Source organism: Amborella trichopoda, chromosome 9 (genome assembly GCF_054954075.1).
Source record: "Amborella trichopoda isolate Santa Cruz 75 chromosome 9, AtrichopodaSantaCruz75HAP2 v2.0, whole genome shotgun sequence".
Classification (NCBI taxonomy): domain Eukaryota; kingdom Viridiplantae; phylum Streptophyta; class Magnoliopsida; order Amborellales; family Amborellaceae; genus Amborella; species Amborella trichopoda.
Window position 1 is genome coordinate 20071910 of NC_142344.1, and position 26324 is coordinate 20098233.

Sequence of the window (26324 nt, forward strand, 5' to 3'; positions counted from 1 at the left end):
GTAGATCGAGTAGATTTATGAAAACTTAAAAATCTTGAAAATTGACTATCCAAAAATACATGCAATATGCACTATTTCCAAAACTTTAAATCTATTTTTTTCTCATGTCCATGCATCTTGATATTGAGATTATCAATTTGAAGATATTTGGGCGTCAAAACAACTTCTTCTAGTGAAATTTTTGAGGTGGGCTCTAATTTGATTGGATACAAACTTTTCTCCTAAAAATATTTGTAAATTAATGTTTAGCTTCTAAAAACTTTGAGTTAAGTATGTGGTTTGTATAGAGCTGAGGCTCTAAACAATCAAATTAGAGCCCACATTCAAATAGTGTTGAGAAATGTATTTTCAATACTGGAAATCTTTGACTAGCCTTAAAATATATTTTTACCTTTAATCATAAAATTTAAAGCTCCAAAAAAAGTGTAGATCGAGCATATCTATGAAAGCTTGAATAACTTAAACATTGACGGTCCAAAAATGTGTTACAGGATGCACTATTTCCAAAACTTGAAATTCATTTTTTTCTCAAGTCCGTGCATCTTGATATTGAGATGATCAATTAGAGGATATTTGGGCATCAAAACAACCTCTTCTAGTGAAAATTTTGAGGCAAGGTCTAATTTGAGTTTTTAGAGCCTGGGTTCTATATAAACTTTTCCCTTCATTTAATTGTTTTAAAATTAAAAGTCTCTATTCAACATTAGAATTTTTCCATAAACTCAAACACTGAAGGGGTCAAATTCAGAGTCCGAGGAATACTCCAAAACGCGCGTACATGTCGTCTCCGTGGGAGCATATAATCTTGGCGCCTTTAGTGGTGTGCATCATTTGAAAAGTTGCCAATCGAGATTGAGAGTTGCCATCCTAGATCCGATAAATGAACTGAACAACGAGTTGGCTAATGTTTATGTCGTTTACATACCAAATGACTTAAATATTTCTCTATGTCTATGTTTATCATATTTTAAATGTATTAAATTCATAAATATATATATATATATAAAAAACAAACTAACTTATGTATATGGGGATTATATACAATGAGATCATTTATTTTTGGTACAAAGACGTCACAATTACTTACAATGAAATCTAATAGCTTGGGTGTACTGTAAAGTTTGAGAAAATTTCTTTTCAACTCTAAGTTTGTTCAATGGAATAAATGTGGCCACCCAACCTCATGTCCAATGGTCAAGATTACTTGTGACCACCTTGTACCAAAGGAAATGGTCTCATTCTATTTTTTTTCTATATAAGTGTATGTGTGTTTTATATGTACAAAAAATTATTCATGAGTCAGCGGGACCCACCAGGTTAAAATGAATTTAGACGACATATAAAGCTTTTTTAAATAAAAAAAAACACACATTTTAAATATTAAAATTTTTATTTTATTTTATATTCTCATAATATATATATATATGGGAAAAGTTTATATAGAGCCGAGGGTCTAAACAATCAAATTTGAGCTTACCTCAAAAATTCACTAGAAGAGGTTGTTTTGATGCCCAAATATCTTCAAATTGATCATCTCGACATCAAGAAGCATGGACGTGAGAAAAAAATGGATTTTAAGTTTTGAAAATAGTGTATTTTGTAACGCGTTTTTAGACCGTCAATTTTCAATATTGTTAAGTTTTCATAGGTTTGTCGATCTACACTATTTTTTAAGCTTTAAATTTTATAAATAAACATAAAAATATATTTTAAGGCTATCAGAAAGATTTCCAATATTGAAACCATATTTACCGATACTATTTGAAGGCAGGCTCTAATTTGATTATTTAGAGCCTAGGCTCTATACAAACCACACCCTATGAGCCCACTAGCTCATGTGCACATATGAGCCTAATAGCTCAGATTGAATTTGGGCAGATCTGGCGATCACAGATGTTTGGTAGTGCTTGAATTTCATTTATTTTTCTACAAATCCCAATCACATGAAATTTTAGGTGTGTGTTCTTTTCATCAAGTCTCACCTAATAAAAATATAAAAAAAAAATTATTCATGAAAACCAAAATGACCAAAATACCCTTGATTTTTTTGGGGGGTATTTTGGTCAATTTATTACATGTAAAATATTTTTTTGATATTTTTTCAGGATTCATTTATTTTTGATAAACACACGACTAAAATTTCAACTGATTTATATTTTTAAAAATAAAATAAAATACTAAGGCCTACATCTAAGCATCTCACCAAAATGAACGGCCTATGTTAATTGGGCTAAAAAATATTTTCTAGGTTGTGTTTTCAATGTTTTCTTTTTTTGTGATTGTTCATTAGAATGAAAAGAGTGTATATTTCAAAATTTGGATCAAACAAATTGCCATAAGATGGTTTTTTAAGGTTATTGCATCATATTACTATACAACAGTTGTATGAAATCATTGCCCTATATATATATATATATATATATATATATATATATATATATATATATATATATATATATATATATAATTGTAATGATTTCATGCAACGGTTGTATCATAGTATAATACAACGACACTTCTAGAAAACCATATTTGTGGTATTTTTATGATCCAAAATTTGCACACACTCTTTTTATCTCAATAATCAATCCCAAAAGAAAAAAAAGTTCAATTTGAACTATGGATATGGTCAAAATGAGTCCCCTCCAACAACGAATCTAGATCATTCATTTGGTGAATTTCAAGATCTTAGCCTTTACAAACTCAAAATCGTTTTATCTTTCTTAACATTGTTCATTTAATCATAATAAAGTCATCTAAAAAAATTGGTAAAGAAAAAAATCCTTCTAGGGCTAGATCTAAATATCTCACCAAAATGTTATTTGGGCTAAAAAATACTTACCCTTTTGCATTCACTTTCTCTTGAATCTCGTGAACCTCTCATATTTTGCAAAATACTTTATTAGACTGAGGGAAATCACAGTGCAGTCTACAAAGTCGTTCATTTTGAAACACCAGAAGTCGATCTCCCTCTGGCAAATGGGTTGTGTTTTGCTTCTTTTTTTCAATTTAGGAGATGGGCATTGCCTCAATATCAAAACGCTTTCGACAGTCCCGAAATGCAAGAGTTATTTCTTCTAATAATTATTAACTTCTTAATTTTTGCTTATTTTTATTGAAAATTTTCCAATAACATAGTATTCCATTTGAAATTATGAGTTACTTAACTTTTCAATATTGCTTCGTTTTCATGTTTTCTTGAATGCTTTATTATTCACTGCCAATGAGACAGCCTTTCAATATAATGAATTTTACTTATTGTGTTATGAACTATCTCAAGTTTAGTGTCGTCTTGAACTGAGTTTTTTTTTTTTTAAGAGAAAGTTCATAGTCTTGAACTGAGTTTTGTTTTTTTGAGAGAAAGTTCAAAGTCTTGAACTGAGTTGTCTCTTTGTGCCTTTTGGAATTTCTAAAGTTTACCTGGTTTAAGGAATTGGGAAATATTTATATAGTTTTTCTACTGTATATAAGTTATATACTTCCCCTATCCAGATATCCAATCTGAATGGATGGTTGAGATGGTCCCAACCATAATATCAAGCCTATACATTGTTTTATTTTTAATGTTTTTCTATAAAACATTTTGACATCCAATGTTAGGTGCCTTTCTTGAACCTTCACCTAGAAAAGTGTTAAAAAATGTTTTTGAAAAAAATAAAGTGACCAAAGTGCCTTAAAAATTTTAGGAGTATTTTTGTCATTTTATTTTTAAAATATTATTTTAATAATTTTTAAGTGTTTCCCATTGAGATGATGAAATGTACTAACATAGTTATATTATTTGTAAAAAAATTAAAAATAAAATACTCTAAGGCATTGGATCTAAGATCAAATGGTCAGTGGGTCACTTGATTTAAATTGGATGTAAATTGGATGGCTGGATGGGGGGAGTATATAACTTATATATAATACGAAAAATATAGAAAGATTTCCCCCAAAGAGTTTTATCATTTCCTATAACGCATCATGAATTTCGTTGCGGTAAATGCCTAAATCTATCGAGTCCCAGGTGTTATCTTGGGATACATGCATTTTAAATCCATTATAGAGCCACTTATTGCAAAAGAAGCTCATATTTTTATGTAATACTTTGGTGCTCCTGCTTGTTGAACGATTTGTTATTACTCTCTTCTGTAATTAAGTGCATGAGGACTAGTTTCTAACGCATTTCAGACATTGACACCAATTTCTTGTATTTATAATGGCAGGTCACGACCCCAATGACATGGCAAGAGCTTGACACTCGAGAATTTAATTTCGCACAGGTTGGCTTTGACTATCACGTTTTGAAGGATTTTCCCTGGTTTCTTTATAGTCATGGTTAAGTGCTCGCGAATTATGGTCCTATCTTCATGTTGGAAAATATAAGGTGAAACCAACCTTTATGTTGAAAGTTAAGAGGATATTATTTCATTGGTCGATTTTCAGGCATTTGTAAAATGCTGTTGGTCACTTAGGACAGCCACATTAATAATCTGCCTTCCATCTATTGGACGCATACATATATATGCATATGTGTTCGGATATAATATGTAATGTGCATGAATGCGTGTGAATATAACTATACATATGTAGGTTTGTACGTGATTATAAACAAAGATGGAGTGGATCAGATTAGTCACCGAATTAGTGAGAAGTCTGGTTTAATCAAAGCCCATCTGACCGTCGGTCAAACTGGTTTGATCAAATTTTAAAAAATATTATAAAAAATATGAATAATAATTTAAAATATGTAATATATTAGAAAAAAAACTTGCCCACTTTGTTTTGCCTATTGAATCAGTTGAAATTGGCCTGTCAAACTGGCCAAAACCGATCAAACACTATTATGATCGATTTTTAATCAAACCTGATTTTTTAATTTGCAGCTCACTAAAGCACTTGTCAACAGTCCAAAAGATCAAACCCGGTTCAATCCGATCCCAATAGCTATGGTTATATGAACATTGGGGTTGATATTGAGCTCAAAGCAACCTGTAAGATGCCACTTAGCAGAAATATAACCTTCCATCTTTGTCAGAAGTCTTTTGAGCACCTAGCAGGAATGATGTTTGCTTTGAGACAGGTTGCTATCACAATATAGAAATATGCCAGTCAACGTAGTGTCAGGCATCAGAATTTAGTTCAGAGAGGTTTGGTGCTCAAGACAATATTCGAATTTGGTTCGCATATGGTCATTAGGCAAGAAATAGACTTGGAAAACATATCTTTAGTAAAGGATGAAAGAAAGACCTGCGTGATATTTTATCAGGGAATAAAATTATTTTTTTTTTTAATGATAATAATCACTTTTTTTTTTTTAGCAAAAAGATCACTTACAGATGGTCTTATTATAATCAATAAATATTTCAAAATAAAACAGCACACCAATAAAATAAAACTCAACCACTTGATGCCATTTATTCAACCTAATACTATGCTTGAGAATATAAAATAAAAAAGCAAGAAAGTAAAAGAGAAGATGCCGGAGATTACCTCAACCAGGCTTATTACACCCCACACCGAGTCACCACATTCAACGGTGCGGGATCAGCAATCTAGCTTCAATTTCGAATCGGGACAGCTAATTTCGACCAAACTAGGTAATCACTCTTAAATCTCTATAAAACCCTAACCCCAAAATTAACTACAACTTTATCTCTGATTTCCCAAACCCTTAATATCTTTAGGTCAAGAGAGAGAGAGTAGTAGACCTAAGGTTGGGACATGCCACTTATGAGAGAGAGAGAGGGTTAGAGAGAGAAAGCTTGAGAGGAGAGAGAGGGGTGTGGCCCCTAGGGAGGAGAGCGAGAGGTTATAGGAGAGAGCGAGGTGTGTAGAGATAGGGGGGAAGCACCCCTATTTATAGTGAAATTTACGTCTAGAGTTTATTTGGGGTTTCCCATAGTTTGCCCCTTTCTTGAGATTGAATATGGACCATTGATCAAGGTGACTTGTGGGGTGAGAGATCTGAGCCATTTATTTCATAGATGGACCATCAACTGCATGAACCATTATCCCCTTTTCCTTAAACCATTTTCCCATCAATATATTTAAATAAATTAAATCCATTAAAGATATCATGCATTCCATAAAATTGCATTATCCATCTCATATATTCCATAAGAACATATCAAGAACTATCAAGTTAATATTTACTATATTAAATCGATAAGATATAGTCAATATTTACTATATTACAAATTGACCAAATGTCATAGGATACACTTTCCACATTTAAGTAACTTGAACACAAAGCTATCAAAAAGGAATCCAAAGGGGTGGGGCGTGCCACCCCTATGTGGCACATGTGGGCCCCCACCTACAAACCACATTGTGGGCCCATGTGCACTATGGGCCCCTATGAAATTTTAAAAAAAGATTAATATATATTTGAATTTTTTATAACTTTGTAAAATCAATAACTGTATTTTTATAAGTCCAAAAATCATAAATAAAATATTGAGATATTCATAAAAATTCAAATAATAAAACTAAAATCATTTTAATAATAAAATGAACACAATTATATTAATATGATAAGAAAAGGATCCATATGGTTTTAGGAATTCAATCTAAAATTATGGGGAACTCAATCTTCAACTGCAGACTACTGACCATACTTGTTTTATCGAACCGACCCAGTGTTTTCCATGACCCACAATCTAAGCAAGGGCTCATTAGCGGGTCACCAAAGTCTGCCCAATAAGTCAAGGGGGGTCGCAATCCCAGTCTATGGATTACATGTCCTCCCCTAGAGACGAGTCAAGGTCACCACGACCTGATGTGACCACAGCTCTATGGCGCATAGGGGTATATCTCGCACATACATATGCTTCACCCAAAAGGTAGATAACTGACATTCCTGAACGATCGATTGATATGTATGCCGTGTGATGGATCATGGATGAGGTTTTTGCCCCTATCTTTGTAGGCCTACCATCACACACAAGGGTCACACAGTCTCTTGGCTCACTCATCTAGGCATAAGCTCTGACCTCATCAAGGGCTAACCCAAAAACCCTTCTCAATTTATTCTTTATGCCTAAGTACCTTGGGTTTTTCAACCGACTGGCATAGATCGTCAAGCACAATCCGGTATCAGCAAGCATCATTTGCTTAGTATGGTTCTCAAGGGACCACACTCCCACTGAGTTTATGTTCAACTATGTTTTTTCATTACACACTCATAAGGCCTTTAATGGCCACATAAACCCAACATCTCACACTTGGCCTTTGAAGGTCCCCAATGAAAGTGGTTATGAATCCAGTCGTAGATATCTTAGGAACCGAAACCAAGCACTTCCCCATATCAGGAGCATAAAGTGCTTGCTTCAGGATCAAGGTGCTCCCACTCTTCAATTTCAACCAAAATCTATAACTCCAAGTACATCAGTCTTCTGCTTTCCTCCCATGTAAATATGCTATTGTCCTGCCCTCATGGGAGTGAAAGAACGGAAAGCATCATTGGTGTTTCTGACATGGGTCGTAGCTCCCAAGTCAAAGCACCAAGAGGCTCCCTTGGGGTCAGCCAACATAGACTCAAAAACCACACATGTCAATTCCTTGTTGGTCCCTCCAGATTTGTTGAACTGACAATTATTGGCTATGACCCATCTTCTTGCAAATAACGCAAGTTCGAGTCTCTCTCCTTGCTCCCTTATTTCCAAAATCTCTCCTTTGAAATCTTTTTTCTTTCCAAAATAATTTATTCCCTTTCATTTCTTAAATTTAAAAAAGGGTGAAGATTTTACCATATGTACAGCATCCCTTGGAGTTTGCCTTGAATTCCTCTTCTCCTCTTCTGATTTGATTGTCGTGATGAGCTCCTCTACTTTTGGTGCCTTTCTTCTAGCAGAGAGTGAAGATATAAAAGTCTCTCATGAATTAGGAAGTGAATTCATAAGATGAATCACTTGCATAGATTCATTGGGTTTCATGCATGTATCTTCTAGCTCTCTGACTAGTGCGCGAAAGACATACACATAATTTATAAACTTGGTACCTTCTATCATCTTTAACTCATTATACATCCTCATAGCCATGGTTTGCTTCATAAGAGAGGGTTTAGCATATTCTCTCTCAAGTTTATCATAAATCTCACTTGCAGTATAGATTGACTCATACTCAGAAGCATATGAGTCAGTCTTGGCAAACAAAAGAATGTGTTTACATCTCAAATTCCTCCTCTTCCAATTGCCATACTCATATTTGATTTCTTGATATGAGTCGTCAGTTGGACGACGAGGTCGGTTCTCAAAGAATACCTCATGCAAGGTTTCCTCATAGAGCACAAATTTGATTTTTCTTTTCCATGAAGCAAAGTTGGTCCCATCAAACTTTTCAGCTTTCAAAATCTCTGAGATGAAAGTAGGAGCAGTCATACCTTTCTATTCTCAAACAAAGAAAAATAAGAAAAGACTCCTAATGGCAAGCAAGTAAAACCAGCTCTGATACCAATAAAAAAAAGACCTATATGATATTTTGCTAGGGAATATAATTTTTTTTTTTTAATGATAATAATCACCCCTTTTTTAAAAATTTTGGCAAAAAGATTACTTACAAATGATCTTATTACAATCAATAAATATTTCAAAATAAAACAGCACAACAATAAAATAAAACTCAACCACTTGATGCCATTTATTCAACCTAATACTATGCTTGAGAATATAAAATAAAATAGCAATAAAGTAAAAGAGAAGATGTCAGAGATTACCTCAACCGGGCTTATTACACCCCACACCGAGTCACCGCATCCAATAGTGCAAGATCAGTGGTCTAGCTTCAATCTCGAATCAAGATAGCTAATTTCGGCCAAACTAAGTAACCACCCTTAAATCTCTATAAAATCCTAATCCCAAAATTAACTAAAGCTTTAACTCTGATTTCCCAAACCCTTAGTATCGTTATGTCAAGAGAGAGAGAGTAGTAGACCTAGGGTTAGGGCGTGCCCCCTATGGAACTTAAGAGAGAGAGAAAAAGAGAGGGTTAAAGAGAGAAAGCCTAAGGAGAGAGAGGAGTGTGCCCCTAAGGAGGAGAGAGAGAGAGAGGTTATGGGAGAGAGAGATGTGTGTAGAGATGGAGGGGAGAACACCCCTATTTATAGTGAAATTTAGATCTAGGGTTTCTTTAAGGTTTCTCATAGTTTGTCTCTTTCTTGAGATTGAATATGGACCGTTGATCAAGGTGACTTGTGGGGTGAGAGATATGAATCATCCATTCCATATATAGGCCATCAACATTACGAAAGGTGCATGAATCATTATCTCCCTTTTTTTAGACCATTTTCTCATTAATATATTTAAATAAATTAAATCCATTAAAGATATCATGCATTCCATAAAATTGCATTATCCATCTCATATATTCTATAAGAATATATCAAGAAATATCAAGTTAATATTTACTATCTTAAATAGATACGATATGGTCAACATTTACTATACTACAAATTGACCATATGTCATAAGATACACTTTCCATATTTAAATAACTTGAATACAAATCTATCAAAAAGGAATCCAAAGGGGTGGGGGGTGCCACCCATGTGGGCCCCCACCCACATGCCACATGGTGGGCCCATATGCGCTATGGGCTCCCATGGGATTTTTAAAAAAAATTAATATAAATTTGAATTTTTTATAACTTTGTAAAATCAATGACTGCATTTTTATAAGTCCAAAAGTCATAAACAAAATATTGAGATATTCATAAAAATTCAAATAATAAAACTAAAATCATTTCAATAATAAAATGAACATAATTAAATTAATATGATGGGAAAATGATCCATATGGTTTTAGAAATTCAATGTGTAATTATGGGGTACTCCATCTTCAACTGTAGACTACAGACCACACTTGTTTTATCGAACCGACCCAATGTTTCTTATGACCCACAGTCCAAGTAATGGCTCATTAACGGTCACTAAAGTCTGTCCGATGAGTCAATGGGTCAGAATCTCAGTCTGTGGATTACAGGTCCTCCCCTAGAGACGAATCAAGGTCACCACGATCTGATGCGACCATAGCTCTATGGTGCATAGGGGTATATCTCGCACATACATAGACTTCACCCAAAAGGTGGATAACAGGCTTTTCCGAACGATCTATCGATATGTATACCGTGTGATGGATCATGGATGAGGTTTTGGCCTCTGTCTCTGTAGGCATACCATCACACACAAAGGTCACACAGTCCCTCGGCTCACTCATCTAGGCATAAGCTCCGACCTCATCAAGGGCTAACCCAAAAACCCTTCTCGTTTTATTCTTTATGCCCAGGTACCTTTGGTTTTCCAACAGACTGGCCTAGATCGTCAAGTACAGTCCGGTATTAGCAAATATTATTTTCTTAGTATGATCATCGAGGGACCACACTCCCACTAAATTTATGTTCCACTATATTTTTCATTGCACACTCATAAGACTTTTAATGGCTACATAAACCCAACAAAGGAAGGAATCAATTTAGATCTTATTTCTGCTTTTCTCTTTTCTATATAGTCAACAGCAAGGTCGGAGGTGCACGCACAATTCAACCCTCTGTTTTGGCATACACAAACCCCATTTCTATGCATTGGACTACACCAATCTTCCAGTGCTTCTTTACATGCATAACAAATGAACCTCACATTTAAATTAGAGATTATAATTGATGTCCATATCCTCTTGGTATGGAGATAATAATTAAGCTTAACTATAATTGGGCCGGATTTCTGATCTTTCTTTTATGGTGTTCATCATAATTTTCATTTCTAGAAAGATGCAATTTTATGTGTTCTTAGGAACTTGGAATATTTTTTCTCTTAAAGTGGTATCTTGTTTTTAGGGCGTTCATCACAATTTTCCTCTGGAAAGATGAAATTTTATCTGTTCTTAGGAACTTGGAATATTTTTCCCTTAAAGTATGAGTTATTTGGCTTTGCCATTTCATTTAATTGTAATATGTGGTTGTTGGGAAGAAAATGCAGACGCTTTTGTTTCCAAATGTGGGAATGGAATAGTAGATAGCATCATTTTAAAATTAATTTCATTTGGTTTGAGGCTATTAATCATCCTAATAAATCATATATGCTGCTTTATGTATGTATGAATTTTGTTTTATTTTTTGATTGGTTTTGAAAGGACTTATTTGACTTCAGTCATGGAGGCATGGGCATGCATTGTCATGATTTTCCGAGATCGTTAATCGAACTCGGGCTTGCCAACACTTTTCCAAAGAGAGATCCTTAATATTGAAAATGCAAATACACATGGCACACCAATTCTCTGATGAACATGGGTTACCCGCTCATTTTGAGGTTTGTGAGATTGGTCATGAGGCATACAACACAAGAGGTTCCATTCTCAAGGCTCTACCACTGGAATGCATATTCATTTCTATGAAAATGACAGTCTGGTTTTGAGGAAATTTCTATGAAAATGACAGTTTTCAAAGTCATGTACCACTAGCATTTTGAACACTACTTGATGGCCCTATTCTAAATGCCTTAAGCAGCTAATGGAGTATGCATGTCGGAACAATAACTTATCCCCCAATAAGATGGTTTATTGTATTAATTTTGAGGAGTATCAGTTCCTTGACTGGTCTGAAACTAAAATATGAGAAGACTTAAATTGAGTTAAGACCTTGGATTGTTGGTCCCGAATTAGCATTGGCAGATGAGACATTCCGTACCCCCTGTCCTGCCTCACTATAAAGAGTTGTGTTCATTATGTTACTTTCTTGACCGAATTCCTCATGATTTAAAGCCTTAATAAGAATAATTGATATGGACTTTAAAGAAGGGGACGTGAAGATAAGCACTTTGTCTTTGTCAAATTCCTAATTGCTCCTCCAATTTTTAAAGGAAAATGGGGTTGCTGCCCGATCAAAATAAGTACAGTCCCCTTGAAACTCATCAAAAATTACAATTCAAGTCTTGAAAAACCTTTAAATAGATCATAGGGTTATGTTAAAAAGTTCAGATTTCAAACTATAAAAATAGTCCGTATTGCAACAAATCATTTAGACCATCCATTTACCCTTAAAAAGGTGTTCATAAATCCACAAGATCCTAAAGACCTGTACCATTTTTTAGTTTCCAATTTTATTGCTGATGTTGAAAATTAATTTTAGAGCCACCACAAAAATTTCCAATGCCGAAAGTGCCTTCCGGATGAAGATTTGAGGTGAGGTTCATAAAGCCTTGGCCCTATTGAAACTTCATCCATTGTTAAAAGGTGAAATCTAAATGTTAGAAAACTCAAAAATTCAACCAAAAAATTGCATGGCCATCTAATCATTCTTAGCTAAATCCCAAAACTCAAGATCAAAAAAATCATCCCAAATAAAACTAAAGTAGATGAAGAGGATGCTCTCGTGGGAGCATAGTATACAAGCTCTTTTAATTACTGTGTTTTATGCCTCATTTTCTCAGTTTTGTAACTTCCAATATTTTTTCTTTTTTTTCTTTTTTTTCTTAATACCCAAACCAGATAACTTCACTCAGACCCAGCCGGTACTTGAGAGGAGTTTTTGGTATGCTCTTAAAATCTCCATTGTAGGAGTTACAAATGGAAGAAGCGAAGAGAATCACAAAACAAAGTGCCCCATGCTTGGAAATATAAAGAGTTGCAGACCAAAATAGTTACAACCTTCCCTCTTTCAATCCCTAATGAGAGAAGATTAAATGAAGCAGAACAGCTAACAGCTTGCGTTTTCCTTAAAATTTAAAACAAGCGTTCCATCCCCCTTGAAACCACATATATACGTAGCAGTACTACCTAGCAAACCATTTCATCAAACATAATTCCTGAAGTCTTTCCCCCAATAGCCACCTTAAAAGAAAGTACCTTCCGGGGGCTGAACCAGTTTACGGTTATGAGGTGCTGCCATTTCCCTCTTCAAATTAGTCAATATATCCTCCATTGTGTACTCACGTTGCCAATTCGATAACATCCCAAACTTCTTCGGCTCAACCTGAAAGTGAAAGATAGGGTTCAAGTCAAACCAACCATACTAACCATATGATACCAAGAGCTTTGTGGTTGGGTGTAGTCCCCATCTTACCACTCCTGTCTCGTGATTAACGCAAGTCATGTTTATCCGGGAGTGGAACCTAACACTAGGAGGTTTCTCAGGATAATCTTTGTCGCAGAAGAGCTTTAGCTGATAAATGCGCCCTTCATGAACAGACTGCAACAAGAACAAAAGGGTTAGAAAGAATTCATTAAGTTCACGAGATGTGTCCCTTTAGAGAGACAGGGTTTGAGAATGAAATTCTCATACGTTGTGGGGTCCAATTATCGTGCCAGTCCATGAGCGCATGTATATGTCATCCCCATCATCCATTCCATAGCTAACAGTCCCATCACCAATGCCTTTCTCTCCCCTTTCGAGCTCTTCAAGCAGTCTGAAGTTCCGAGGAACTAAAAACAACATAACAAAATGGAGTGATATTTCACACAAATGGAAAATTATTTCATTTCCCCTAACCGAAGAGTTCGTTAGTCTTACTAACATAATAATCCAAATGCATTGTCGTGTGAGGGATGACACATTTAAAGGGAATTCATGCTCTATAATAAGGTCATAATGGGTTAAATTAAGCAACCGTAATAGCCCATCCATATCCAGCCCTTGAGTGGCACCAATGTTCAAAAAAGTGGACCGCCCAATGCCTAAGCAACCTCCTAGGTGGTCCAAAAGGCCTGGGCGCATCGCCTAGGCCTAGGCGGCCAAACTAGGTAGGGCCGCCACCCAACACCCAGAGCCTGCGCCCCACCTATGGGCGGAACTTTCTTTTTTTTTTTTTGTTTCAATTGTTTTTTTTTTAAATATAAAGGGTTTCAATGGATAGGTTTTAGGCTCATTTGAAACCTAAACCCACAAGAACCCATTTTAAGGAGAAAAAAAGCTCAAGAAAACATCATTTTCTGACTTTCATTGGATCGAAGTGTTTCTAAAAATTACAGAAAATGGATCCAAACATCACCCAGGTAGATTTGATTTAGTTTTAAAGTTTTATAATCCTATTAGAGGGTGTTCTTTATTATTTTAGCACCAGAAAACATATCAAAGGTGGGAGTTTAGAATTCGAGCAATCAAAGTAAGTGCAAAACTTTATTTTTTAGATTGCTTGTTTTATTTTGAGATGTTTTCTTCAGGATCTAGTCGAAATGGAGATCCGGCTTGGAAATATGGATATAACCCGAATCCAAATGACAAAAATTGCATTAGATGCAAAGTTTGTGAAAAAAATACAAAAAAGGGCATAAACTGATTTAAGAAACATCTTGCCGGTAAAAAAGGGAATGTTGCCCCTTGTAAAAATGTTCCTGAAGCTATTAAAGAGGAGATTAAGCAATATATGAGTTTTGTAAAACAAACACGGGAACAAAATCCTTGTCATTTGAATAGATCTATTTTGCTACTTCTAGAAGAAGTGATCCGGGTTGGAAGTATAGTTATAACCCAAAACCAAATGATAAAAATTGTATAAGGTGTAATTTTTGTGAAAAAGATACCAATTGGGGTATTAACTGATTCAAGAAACACCTTGCTGGTATTAAAGGGAATGTTGTTTCTTGTGAAAAGGTTCCTAAAGCTATTTGAGATGAGAATTGACAACTTCTGAATGTTAAAGAGCCAGAAAATGATGAAGATGAGCCTTGTTCTATGAAAATATCTTCTCCAGGTTCTTCTAGAAGTGGTGATTCGCGTTGGAAGTATGGTTATAACCCAAATCCGAATGACAAAAATCATATTAAATATAATTATGGTGGAAAGGATACTAATGGCGGAATTTACCGATTTAAAAACTAACTTGCTGGTATTAAAGGGGATGTTGCCCCCGTGTAAAAATGTTCCTGACACTACCAGGGAGGAAATTATACAATATTTGAGTTCAGGGAAGCACAAAAAGATAGAAAATGGTAAAGCAGCCAAGACTCCTAAGGCCTCATCTGCACATACTAGTAAGAGGGTGGTAGAAGAAGAGGATGAGGATGAGGAAGAGACAGATTCAGAAGAAACAGAAGAGGACGAACGTTATATTGAAGAGGGAGATGTGATGATGGCCTCGATTTTGATACATATGATGAAGCTTACCCTATTCTTTCTGATGATGATGATGATAATGATGACTAAAGACTCTTGGTGTTGAGTATTGACTGTTGTGTTGAGTGTTGACTAATGGGTCATAGTCTCATAAACTGTATATTTTTTGAATTTCTGTATATATTCTCTTTCTTATTTTTCGTTTCTACTTTATAATTTCTAGTTTCTCATTTTTAGTCATCAGTTTTTTTTTTTTTTTTTTTTTTTTTTTCAACTAGGCCGCCTAGGTTCTAGGCAGCCTAGACCCCCATGGTCGCCTCGGTGCCTAGCGCTTTTTGAAACACTGAGTGGCACTGAAAAGACTGCAGCATCTTGATTCTAAATCTTTATGGGTGGGTCCTATTTACTAGTAAAAGTTAGAAGAATCTTGAAAGGGTGGGAAGACTCAAATAACAAGATGCCAAGTTCAAAAACGCATAATAAGAGGTTCAAAAGAACTTTACAACAGCTGTGATATAAATAAAAAGAATATCTCTTGGCACTATGAAAAAACAAACAAAAAGGAGATGCTCATAATTTACCCTTTTCTCAATCTGGCTTGTTTTAGAAAAAGACGTTATGATTTGCAGGCACAATTATGACTACAGCTGCAAGCCATTACAACAGCATAATGCTCCTCTAAAGCTTATCAAGATGGATGCGTGCATGCTTAAGAACAAATGCATATGTAACAGTGTGTGGCAGATGTTAACCTAAAGGATAATTAAAAAGCTTCATGCAAACAATCTGAGAAAAAGAAGAGTAAAAGAGACATGAAAAGGCATTGTAATGATTCAAATGAGCCTGCAGTATGCTTTGAGGATCAGCCTAGTATAGTCGCAGATAAGCAAAGAGATGCCAATGAAAAATCAGTTTGAAGAATGTTTGAATTGTATACATCAGTAATAACACCAAGAACTAACACAAAAATTGCGACTAAACTGGAATTAAATAATAGACTTCCCTAAAACATGAACACCATCAGTATCTCCCAATTCAATCATAAAGAAAAGCCACAAGACATTATGCTGCAAAGGCATAATTAGCACAGGTATCAAGTAACTTTCATATCTCTTAGGCCTTAGGCAACTACCCTTGCCAAAAGATCAATTCCAAGAAGAATGTTTTTGTTTAATAACAACCATGCAGAGTATGGAAACAACAAATTGCATCTAAGATACAACCAAGAAAATAAAATGCTTTAAAGACCTAACATTCAAGCAACACAATAATTTGAGACGAATAACAGGTTAATTGGCCAAAATTAATAGCAAATAACCATATTACCAGTTTATCAATAAGATATTTGAATAGAATTAGTGTTAATATATCCATAGATAATGTAATGTTTTCCTTTCTTTGAGCACTAATTTCACTCATTTTGAGAGATGATACTAAGAAAGAAACCAGGTGGATGCTCCCCGAACTTAGTGCTGATAACATCAGCGGAAGGCCAATATGATACTAGATGTCTAAGGATGTCTGCATTGTCGACACTAGAGAGAAAGCTGAGAGAATTTGAAGCCTTTCAGGAGCCATTTAGTAGAGAATGCATTCTTTGTATCAGTCTTCATACCTCCTCCCATAAATTGTAGTAGAGTTGGATATAGGTATGGGATAGCATTGGTGATAAGTAATTCCTTGAAGGGCATCTGGTGTGCCAAGGAGACTTTTGCATTGAGCATTCTGAGAGCGCTCGAGAGTATTTAGCCATCTAGATTCAGAGATGTGTATTATCACCCAGTTTTAAATCGTTGATCAAATCTAAGGTTTTGGGTCTCAAGTCATCAGGATGCTCTCACCAAGATTTCTCTACACAGCACTGATTGGACAAAGAAGGACCCCATTCTGCTGTGAAGGGTAGGGGTTCTGATTATTATCCTCCAAGTGGCAGCATTTAGGCAGTTACCAATGAAGGATAAAACACTAGCTGTTTGAATTCCCTAACTTTTGGTATAAGGAGATCATAATCACTATTGGCCATTAGATGTTACATCGGTTGATATGGATGTGCCATTGACTGGTCTAAAATAAAGTTTATGGAATATTGTCACGAAGTTCAATCTGTTAGATTTCACATCCAATGGCTAAGAGTAATTATGACCTTGTACCAAAAGTGAGTGGTCTTATAGCACACAATCCCTACTAAATTTATTTAGACGTAAGTGTGTGTCATCATCAAAAAAATCATAGCTTCATACTTTATCTTAAACATTAGAAAATAGAGTTATATATTATCCTATTATGGAGAGAGCCATCATATATAAAAGAGGTTAATCACTAAAAGAAGTGCGAAGCGATGAAAAACAGTTAATCACTACTTAAGAATCCAAGTCACTTTCAAAGACGGACTCCCTCCTTATAACATGTATAGGATTAAGACAAATTTAAAATTTTTGAAGTTCACTTAATTCTTTCTTTAAAAGAAGAAATATGACACCATCTTAATTTCTTTTAATCAAGAAATCTATATTGTTTCAAAGAAATTCTGCCTTTTTAAAAATCAAGAATATGGAAGATGTGGAAGTTTGGATTCTATATTCTCTCTCAAAGTCTCCATATAGTGTCCTTGATTTACACATTTATAGGATTAAAACAAGTTTTCTTCTTCTTTATTGCTAATTTTTTGTATTTTTTATATTTTCGTCAATGTTATTTTTTATTACGAATTCTTAGCAGTTAATAAATTATCGATGTAAAATAGGAGGTACGAAAAATAATTAATCCATAGACAATAGAGTACTAATAGATAAATAATTTCTAAAAAATTATCAAATTTATATTGATTCCTTAAATTTTCTTTTATCTAATTACGAAATTATATCATTTTCTTAATTTTCATCATTAAAAATGGGAATTTTATCAATATACCCATAAGTAACACTCTAGTCATTCTCAACTATTCCAACTCAAGATCATGTGTTTCTCTATGGGTAATTGGATATTTTGAAATTAAATCACAAGATTCAGGTAGGGTATTAACTCCACCATGGCCAGTCCGAGTCAGTCATGCCAGTCTCAAGCCCAAAGAAAGGAGGAGGGTTGTGTTAGGTGGCCAGCCAGCATAAAACTTCGCCACATCCTTTCATGAATCTTGAAGATTTATGTAGCCGACCTAAAGTAGTTGAGATAAGGCTCAGATCATAATGATGATATGGATAGGTTGTTAAATTGCCATCTCTAGGTAATTTGATAAATTTCCATGTAAAAATTAGAAAGTATGGAATATGAAAAATTCCTAATACTTTGAATGATGCACGAACAAGTACAGGTATGACACATGGCTTCCTAAAAGTTCCATGGAAAATCACAAGGATTTTTTTCACAAACTAGAATTTATGCTGGTTAGCAGCAGTTTCCAAAATCTAGAATTTTTTCACAAAGGCAGCATACCTCAACATTGAGCATTTTTTTTTTTTTTGGTCTGTCGTCTCTCAAACATCTACAAAGTAACTACTTATCAAAAACAGACAGGAAAAAGAAAACATTTCAAAGTAACTAACATCATATTTGTTGTAAATTTTTTACTGTTTTAGGTACTTATAAACTTATAATTTAGTTGTAGCAGCTTTTAAGAAAGCAAATTTGACTAATATTTCTCACCAGATGACCAATAACCACTCACATAGGCCAATTCCAAATTATTCCCAATTTGCACTATATAATGAGAAATCATGACTTCTATTCAAATGACACAGTATATTTACGATCAAGCAAGAACCACCAACTCTAGAGGCTATGATCACTTAAGAGAAAGAACTTATGCATTCATAGATAAAACCGCAGCAACTGAATTTCCTCAAGGCTTCTTCCATCTGAGTAAAGATAGAAGAAAGAGGGAGAATTCTCTTCTATTTATTGTTGTATAAGGTTTTCTAACTATTTAAATTAGTAAAGAAGTTAATAACCGGGGGGGATTATCACTTAATATATCCCATGTTCCTAATTTCCCCCTTTCTAAGCCCTATATTCGTTAATGATTTCCCAACCTCTTTCCTTTGACATGTGTCATGTTTCTATTAAATTGGTTTTCACAAGTGATGTTTAATCTCATAGTGACTTCCCTATCATCTAACCATTTCTTTAACTTCTTTTCTTGAAAGAATGTCATAGGTTGTTTTTTTTCTTTTAATTTTTTTTTTGGGAACACGATCTCCTACGTACTCTGAAAGTTGTAATAACTTATTACATCACTGACAGTCATTAACTTTCGAAAAGAAAAGGGAGTAGTAGTATTCTAAGTGGATTAGTGGATGTCGCATACCCTTCCCATTTAACAAAAAGTATTATATAAATGAGTAGCCATACAACCCTTTTTTATCCAACCATTAAAATGGGTAAATTTCACTGCTAGTAGCACATGCCTAAACAAGTGGAATTTCAAGGATGACACACATTAGTTTGCACATGGCAAGTCCAATAGCATGTAAACAAGTTGATAAACCAGACTAACTGGACCATGATGTCAGCATGGACTATGGATGTATTGAAATTAGTAAACATTATATCTGAAAAGTGGTGGGATCAATCTAAAGGAAAAGGTTTATAAAAGGTTGTAACCTTACTAGTAGAAGTAAAGTTGCAATAATCTATACCATCTATTTTAATTTGGACAGTGTTGATTTGACACTATCTTAAAAGACGTGCCACTTTTTTACACTCTTTTAAAATGACACTAGTTTAAAAGACATGTCAAATCTACATTGTCCAAACAAAAAGGACGGTGTAGAACATCTCAACCTTACTTCTAAAAATAAAATTACAACCTTCTATAAACCACACCCCACTCAAAAACCAAATCTCTTAAATCCGCTATGTCCGTCTGACATAAAAAAATTGAGTGCATGGTTTAAGCCCATGATCTGACACATTGTCCTACATCATTAGTGGAGGCTCCAAAGGTCCAGGAATTGCTATGTCACAGAATGCATACTGGGATACACTATTCCTCACACCCTATATGTCGAATGCACACATGTATCAAAAAAAAAATATTTGTCGAATGCAAACATGTAGATTCTAATTTTTGAAATATAGAACAGCCAGTTTGCCATAGAATGCTAAACCACTGTAGAAATAACAAAAGTCTAACAAAAACAGTCACTAAGTCAACTCAAGTTAACTTTCTCAAAAAAACGGTCACTAAGTCCACTGCAATTACATCCATACCACTGTCAATTGCATCCATACCATTGTCCGCTAATGAACTACTCAAAGTGATTATAGGTTCAAGATTTAAAAAACACAACGAAAACTTGTCAACATGGGACAAAATTTCATCCAATCTTACTTTTTTTAAGGGCTTACAGGTTTAAGCATTGTTGAATCCAATATTCTACACCGCCTTACTGACGCCGCACATGCAATTTGAGATTAATTAAACTAAACTATGTGAGTTGCAGAATTCTATTTGAATATGGGTAGAAGCATCAGCACTAAGGTATTCAGGGAAATATAGGCTATCTTCCTTATACTTTATATATGTGAACCATTAAAAACATTTTTGGTCACTAAAATATTGTTTCTATATGTGATCAAAAGAATCTCATCAAAATAAATAAATTAACATCCATATGCCCCTTCCAATATTAATAAATTGAATTAAAAGTGAACCGTGTATTAACTTGAGCTAACCTAGAATCAAGCATGCATTGATAATATGAATGAAAATCTGCACCATCCATTAAAATGATCACAACATCCAGGATGGCCCCAATACCAAACAATGGCAAATATCTAAACACAACATGGCCTGCACAACAAGTAGCCCATTTTATAAAAATTGACAATTCCAATAAGTTGAATGAGCACAAAGTGCAAAGGCAATCAAATCAAAATACATAAAATTCTTTGCACCACTCCAATTCTTCACATGCAAGAGTAACACGAATGAAAAATAGCACTAATATACAGAGTGATAAATATGAGGCAAAGGGGAAAACACAGTCATTCTTATAGTGTTTGTTGATATTTTACAAAAATACTTGAGTTCAATACATTGCACCCTCAAGTAAAAAACTACTACCATACAATAAGACGTAGAGAAAGAAAAGAACTCAGGATACCAAAGCTTCATTATGCATTGTGGAAACTGAAAGGACTTTGTGATAAAGCACAGTGTATATATTTTAAAAATTGTCTTTATTCCTACACCGGCAATATCACTTACAATATCCAATTACAAATAAACCACTCTTGAAATAAATAAAAATAAATAACAACAGGTTCTCAATTGCTACCTCTTCAAGTACAACTCTTTATTCAACTATCAGAAACTAGACTTATTGCTTTGTGGGAAGAGAATAGCAAATCATAAGTAAAGATTTAAAGAAGTAAAATTGCTGAAGTAAAATTGCTAGAGATTACCTCAACGGGCTTAGTACACCCCGCGCCGAGTCTCCTCCTTCCGATAGTGCTCGAGATCTATGATCGGTCTCTTGATTCTCCTACTATGGACAAAACCCTCTCAATGGCATATGGATCTCGATCTAGAACCAACTACCTAATGCCTCAATGCCTTAGTCTTGCTCAAGCCCCCTTGGCTTGATCTTTAGATAGATGCGAGATAGAAATCAACGAGAGAGGGAGAGATCTACTAGCAAGGGAATCCTCCCCTTTGCTACCCACTATAAAAAACTACCAACCCTAGCCTTGGGTGTACCACCTAAGAAACGAGAGAGATGAGATACCAAGGTTGGGATGTGGACTTCGAGAGAGAAAGTAACAACCCTAGGTTGGGGCGTCCCCCTCATGAGTCTAGGAGAGAGATAATTCTTAGAGAGAGAAGAGGTGTAAAGATTGCTGTAGGGGGAGAATCCTTTTTATAGATTTTTTATGCCTTAGGGTTTGCCATAATTTGTAAGATCAAATATTGACCATCAATCTAAGAAGACTTGTGGGCTGAGAGATGTAAGTCATCCATTCATTTGATCCACAATCAAGATTCAAATGAAGGTGTTAGAACCTTATCCTCTCTTTCCTACATTTATTCCCATCAAATCTTTAAATAAAAAAAGTCTATATCTTATTTTCTATTTTAATATATTCAGTCCTTACTTCTTGAATCAAGTAATATTGATTCACACGATTTACTAAATATTTCAAATATTTGAATTTATCATATAAGCTAGTTATATCCAAAAAGAAAAAACCAATAAACACCTTACTTGGCGATCAAGTTAATCCCTATGGGTGGGGTGGGTCACCTTTTGGTGGCCACACATGGCCCCACCCAATTTGGCACGTGTGGAAATTAAATTAATCCCTATGGGTGATGCATGCCACTCTTTGGTGGCCACAAGTGGACCCCACCCAATTTGGCACATGTAGAAATTGGGTGAGCCCACATGTGGCCACCAAAAGGTAGCACACCCCACCCATAGGGATTAACTTGATCACCTAGTCAGGTGATGGTTATCCCCTGTTGGTTGGCTTTGTCTTTTTGGATATAGCCAACTTACATGATAAATTCAAATATTTAAAATATTTAATAAATCTTTTGAATCAAAGTTACTTGATTCAAGAAATAAGAAATGGATATATTAAAATAGAAAGTAAGATATATACTTTTCCTATTTAAAGATTTGATGAAAATAGATTTAGAAAATAAAGGATAAGGTTCTAGCACCTTCCTTTGAATGTTGATGGTAGATCAAATGAATGGATGACTCGCATCTCTCACGCCATAAGTCTTCCTAGATCAACGGTCAAGATTTGATCCTACGAATTATGACAAACCCCAAAACATAAAAAATCTATAAAAAGGACTCTCCCCCTTCACAAAAATCACTCTAAAAAATATCATTCTCCTAGATCTCTTAATAGGGGCACGCCCCAACCTAAGGTTGTTACTTTCTTTCTAAGTCTTCAAGAGGGCCACGCCCCAACTTAGATATCTCATTTCTCTCTCGTTTCCTAAGTGGTAGGCCCAAAGCTAGGGTTGATGGTTTTTTATAGTGGGTAGCAAAGGGGAAGATCCTCTTGCTAATAGATTTTTTCCTCTATTTGATTTCTATCTCTCATCTCTCTGAAGATCAAGCCAAGGGAGCTTGGACAAGACTAAAACATTGAGGTATTAGGTAGTTGGTTCTAGATCGAAATCCACATGTCATTGACAGGGTTTTTGTCATAGTAGGAGAATCAAGAGACCGATCATAGATCCCGAGCACCATCGAAAGGAGTAGACTCAATGTGGGGTGTACCAATCTTGTTGAGATAGTAATCTCCAGCAATTTTACTTCGTTAAATATTTATTTGTGATTTGCTCTTCTCTTCCCACAGAGGAATAAGTCAGATTTTTTTTTGTTGAATAAAGAGTTGTATTTGAAGAGGTAGCAATTGAGAACTAGTTGTTATTTATTTTTATTTATTTCAAGAGTGGTTTATTTTTAATTGGATATTGTAAGTGATATTGCCGGTGTAAGAATAAAGAAAATTTTTAAAATATACCGCGTGCTTTATCACAAAGTCCTTTCAAAAACTTGACACAAAATTCATAAACTCATTCAAATTGGTTTCTCTTCCTCCATAAAAATAATCTGATTCACATGGATTTCAAATATTCACATACTTTTGTTAGGGTTTGGCAAGTTCTGCGCCAAATATTCTCAAGTTTTCTCAAATTGTAGGAAATCTCAAGTCTTTCAAATGCAATTAATATGGGATGAAACTATCGAGTAACTTACGTACCAAACTCTGTACATCTAATGCTCAAATCGAACATGGATACATCACGCAGTCCCATCAGATTATGCCACTATTTTCCATAAACGTCAAATCAGATTATGCCGCAGTTTCTATAAACCTATGAGGATAGCATGAGCTAGAGAAACGATTTGTCTTAAATTGCAAAAAATCAAAAAAATTAAACTATGGAAACAAAAGTAAACAAAGGAAAAAAAAACAGAATTTATGAACAATAGACCAAACCTCGCATCTACAAAAATAGAATGGAAAAAACCAAATCAAATCAGCTCAAACACAACATGAAATTCACGTAAATCCCTAAACAAAATAAAATTCATTTTCTAACGCGACTCAAACCACACCAATTAAAAACATATCATACATCTACAAATATTCACAAACCAGACACAGTCAATATCTAAACTCAAAAAAAAAATATCATAGGGAGAAACAAATACAAATTTTATCAAATACAGAGGAAAAAGATATACAAATAACGGACATATCCAAAACCCATGGAAAAATATAGGAAATAAATATTATAGACAAAAGGAAGACTAACCAACAACGCTGGACCCTCCTGAGCCAATCGTCATGGGCGATCTCTCTGTCACTCGACGATTTCTTCTCTTAGAACTCCAACCAGGCTCTTGTGCAATCAGAACCAACAATCCGTCAGATCAACAGCTAGAATACAAGGAAAAAACCTAGAAGATCGGGATCAACGGACATTGCTTGCCCTAAGCAGTATGGAGTGGTGCGACAGAGGACCGCGAGAAGTATAGGGAAGAGGACTTGCAGAAGATTTGGAAGAATGAAGGGACGACCTCTCTATTAACGGAAGGCCTCTCCTTTAAGGGAAGGCCTCTGATTTTTTATTTTTTATTTTTTATTTTGTTTTTCCCCTCAAGCCCCCGAATTTATAAAGTTGAGTGAATTATCGCCGTTAAGTATCCGTTATTCGCCGTTACGTTCCTCACGGAGCTAGTCCACGTAAGATTCTCATCAAATATGTATTATTTTTATTTTTTTGAGAAATTTGTCCGCATATTTTATTTAAAAATTATCAAAAAAAATAAAAATCCCCCTCAATTTCTATATCTTACGTGCATGTCCTTTTAGTATGTAATTTTTTATTCCGGTCTGTGGAGGTTGAACATTCGAAGTCATGAACGACTTTGGATTTCCAGCACTTTAGTAGTCGTATTTCTTTTTTTAAGTCATTTTTAGGAAAAGATGTCAAAAATGTTAAGTTCCCTCTCGACATCAAATTTTTAATATATGAAGTTGCATTATAACATCATATATTCAAAACCCAAGTCAAGTTTGACATTGGATTTTCAATATCACTTTTAAAAAAAAGATGATTAGCAACTTTGGATTTTCAATCTCCGAAAGTGAGGGTAAAATTTAAAAAATAAATAAAAAAGAGGGCCAAAGGGATATGCTCGTAATGTAAAAAAAAATGGCGTCTATTCTCTCTTATCTCTCAACTTTCTTTTAGGCTTCAAGATTTTTATACTTACCACACAGTTTCTTATCCTGTTCAAAATCATGTTTCTCATGAAAATATTTCTCCTAGCTATTTTGCTTTTTTTATATCCATTTTTAATAATTCTGAGCCAATAAATTTTCAAAATACTATTTCTCAACATGTGTATAGGAAAGCCATGAAAAAGGAACTTGAAGCACTTGACAATAACCATATTTAAGACATTGTCAAGTTACCTAAAGAAAATAAAACAGTTGGATATAGATGGGTTTTTAAAATTACATATAACAGTGGTGGATCTATTGATAGACATAAAGTCAGGTTAGTAGCTAAAAGATTTACCCAAACATATGGAATTGACTACAAAGAAACATTTGCACCAATTGTCAAGATAAATATTGTTCGAGTTTTTTTGTCTTTCGAAGTTAATTGTTAATGGTTTTTGCAACAGATGGATGTTAAAAATGCCTTCTTACACGGTGACCTTGAAGAAGAAGTCTATATGAATTTTCCTCCAAGCCCTCCTAAAGGAAATGTGAAAAATCTTGTATGCAAATTAAAGAACGTCTTGCACATACTTAACCAATCGCCCAGTGCATGGTATGCTAAACTCAGCTCAACCTTGATGAGTGTTGGGTTTCTTAGAACTTCAGGTACAATATTCTTCGACATTTGTAAAAAAAGAACTTCAGGTACAATAGTTGTACTCATTTATGTTGATAATATGATCATTACAAGTGATGATAAAGAAAGAATCATGAAACTTAAGAACTATCTTCGTAGAGAATTGGACATCAAGGATCTAGGTCAACTAGAGTATTTTCTTGACATTGGAGTAACATATTAAAAAAAGCGACTCTTTAATGCATCTTAGATTTGTTGAAAGAAACTGGAAAAATGGGAGTCAAACTCATTGACACCCATGTCGATCTTAATTGCAATCTTAATTTAATTGATGGTAAACCCATTGAAGATGTGAGTAATTTTCAGGGACTTGTGGGAAATTTGATTTATTTGATTGTAACAAGACCAGCATATTGAATGCAGTTAGTCTTGTGAGCCAATTTATGCATACTCCTAGATC

At 34.6% G+C, this 26324-nt stretch overlaps 1 protein-coding gene across 1 annotated transcript; it reads right to left on the reverse strand.

The window, feature by feature from the left end:
* Positions 1–12555: 12555 nt before the first annotated feature.
* On the reverse strand, positions 12556–24576 carry LOC18436389 (ubiquitin-conjugating enzyme E2 variant 1C). Its single transcript, XM_006846409.4, has 4 exons — positions 24311–24576; positions 13255–13394; positions 13036–13161; positions 12556–12945 (listed from the first exon to the last, which is right to left on the reverse strand). Exons 1-4 carry the CDS (start codon positions 24342–24344, stop codon positions 12805–12807), a joined length of 441 nt encoding a protein of 146 aa, XP_006846472.1. The 5' UTR covers positions 24345–24576; the 3' UTR covers positions 12556–12804.
* Positions 24577–26324: the final 1748 nt, after the last annotated feature.

Bases quoted from the DNA above. Each gene is read 5' to 3' on its own strand.
- LOC18436389 (XM_006846409.4), bottom strand. From the start codon at position 24,344: ATGACGATTGGCTCAGGAGGGTCCAGCGTTGTTG. The intron at 13,395-24,310 runs GTTAGTCTTCCT...TGTTGTTTTTAG, and splicing joins AGGAGGGTCCAGCGTTGTTG to TTCCTCGGAACTTCAGACTG. The intron at 13,162-13,254 runs GTATGAGAATTT...TTCTTGTTGCAG, and splicing joins CGATAATTGGACCCCACAAC to TCTGTTCATGAAGGGCGCAT.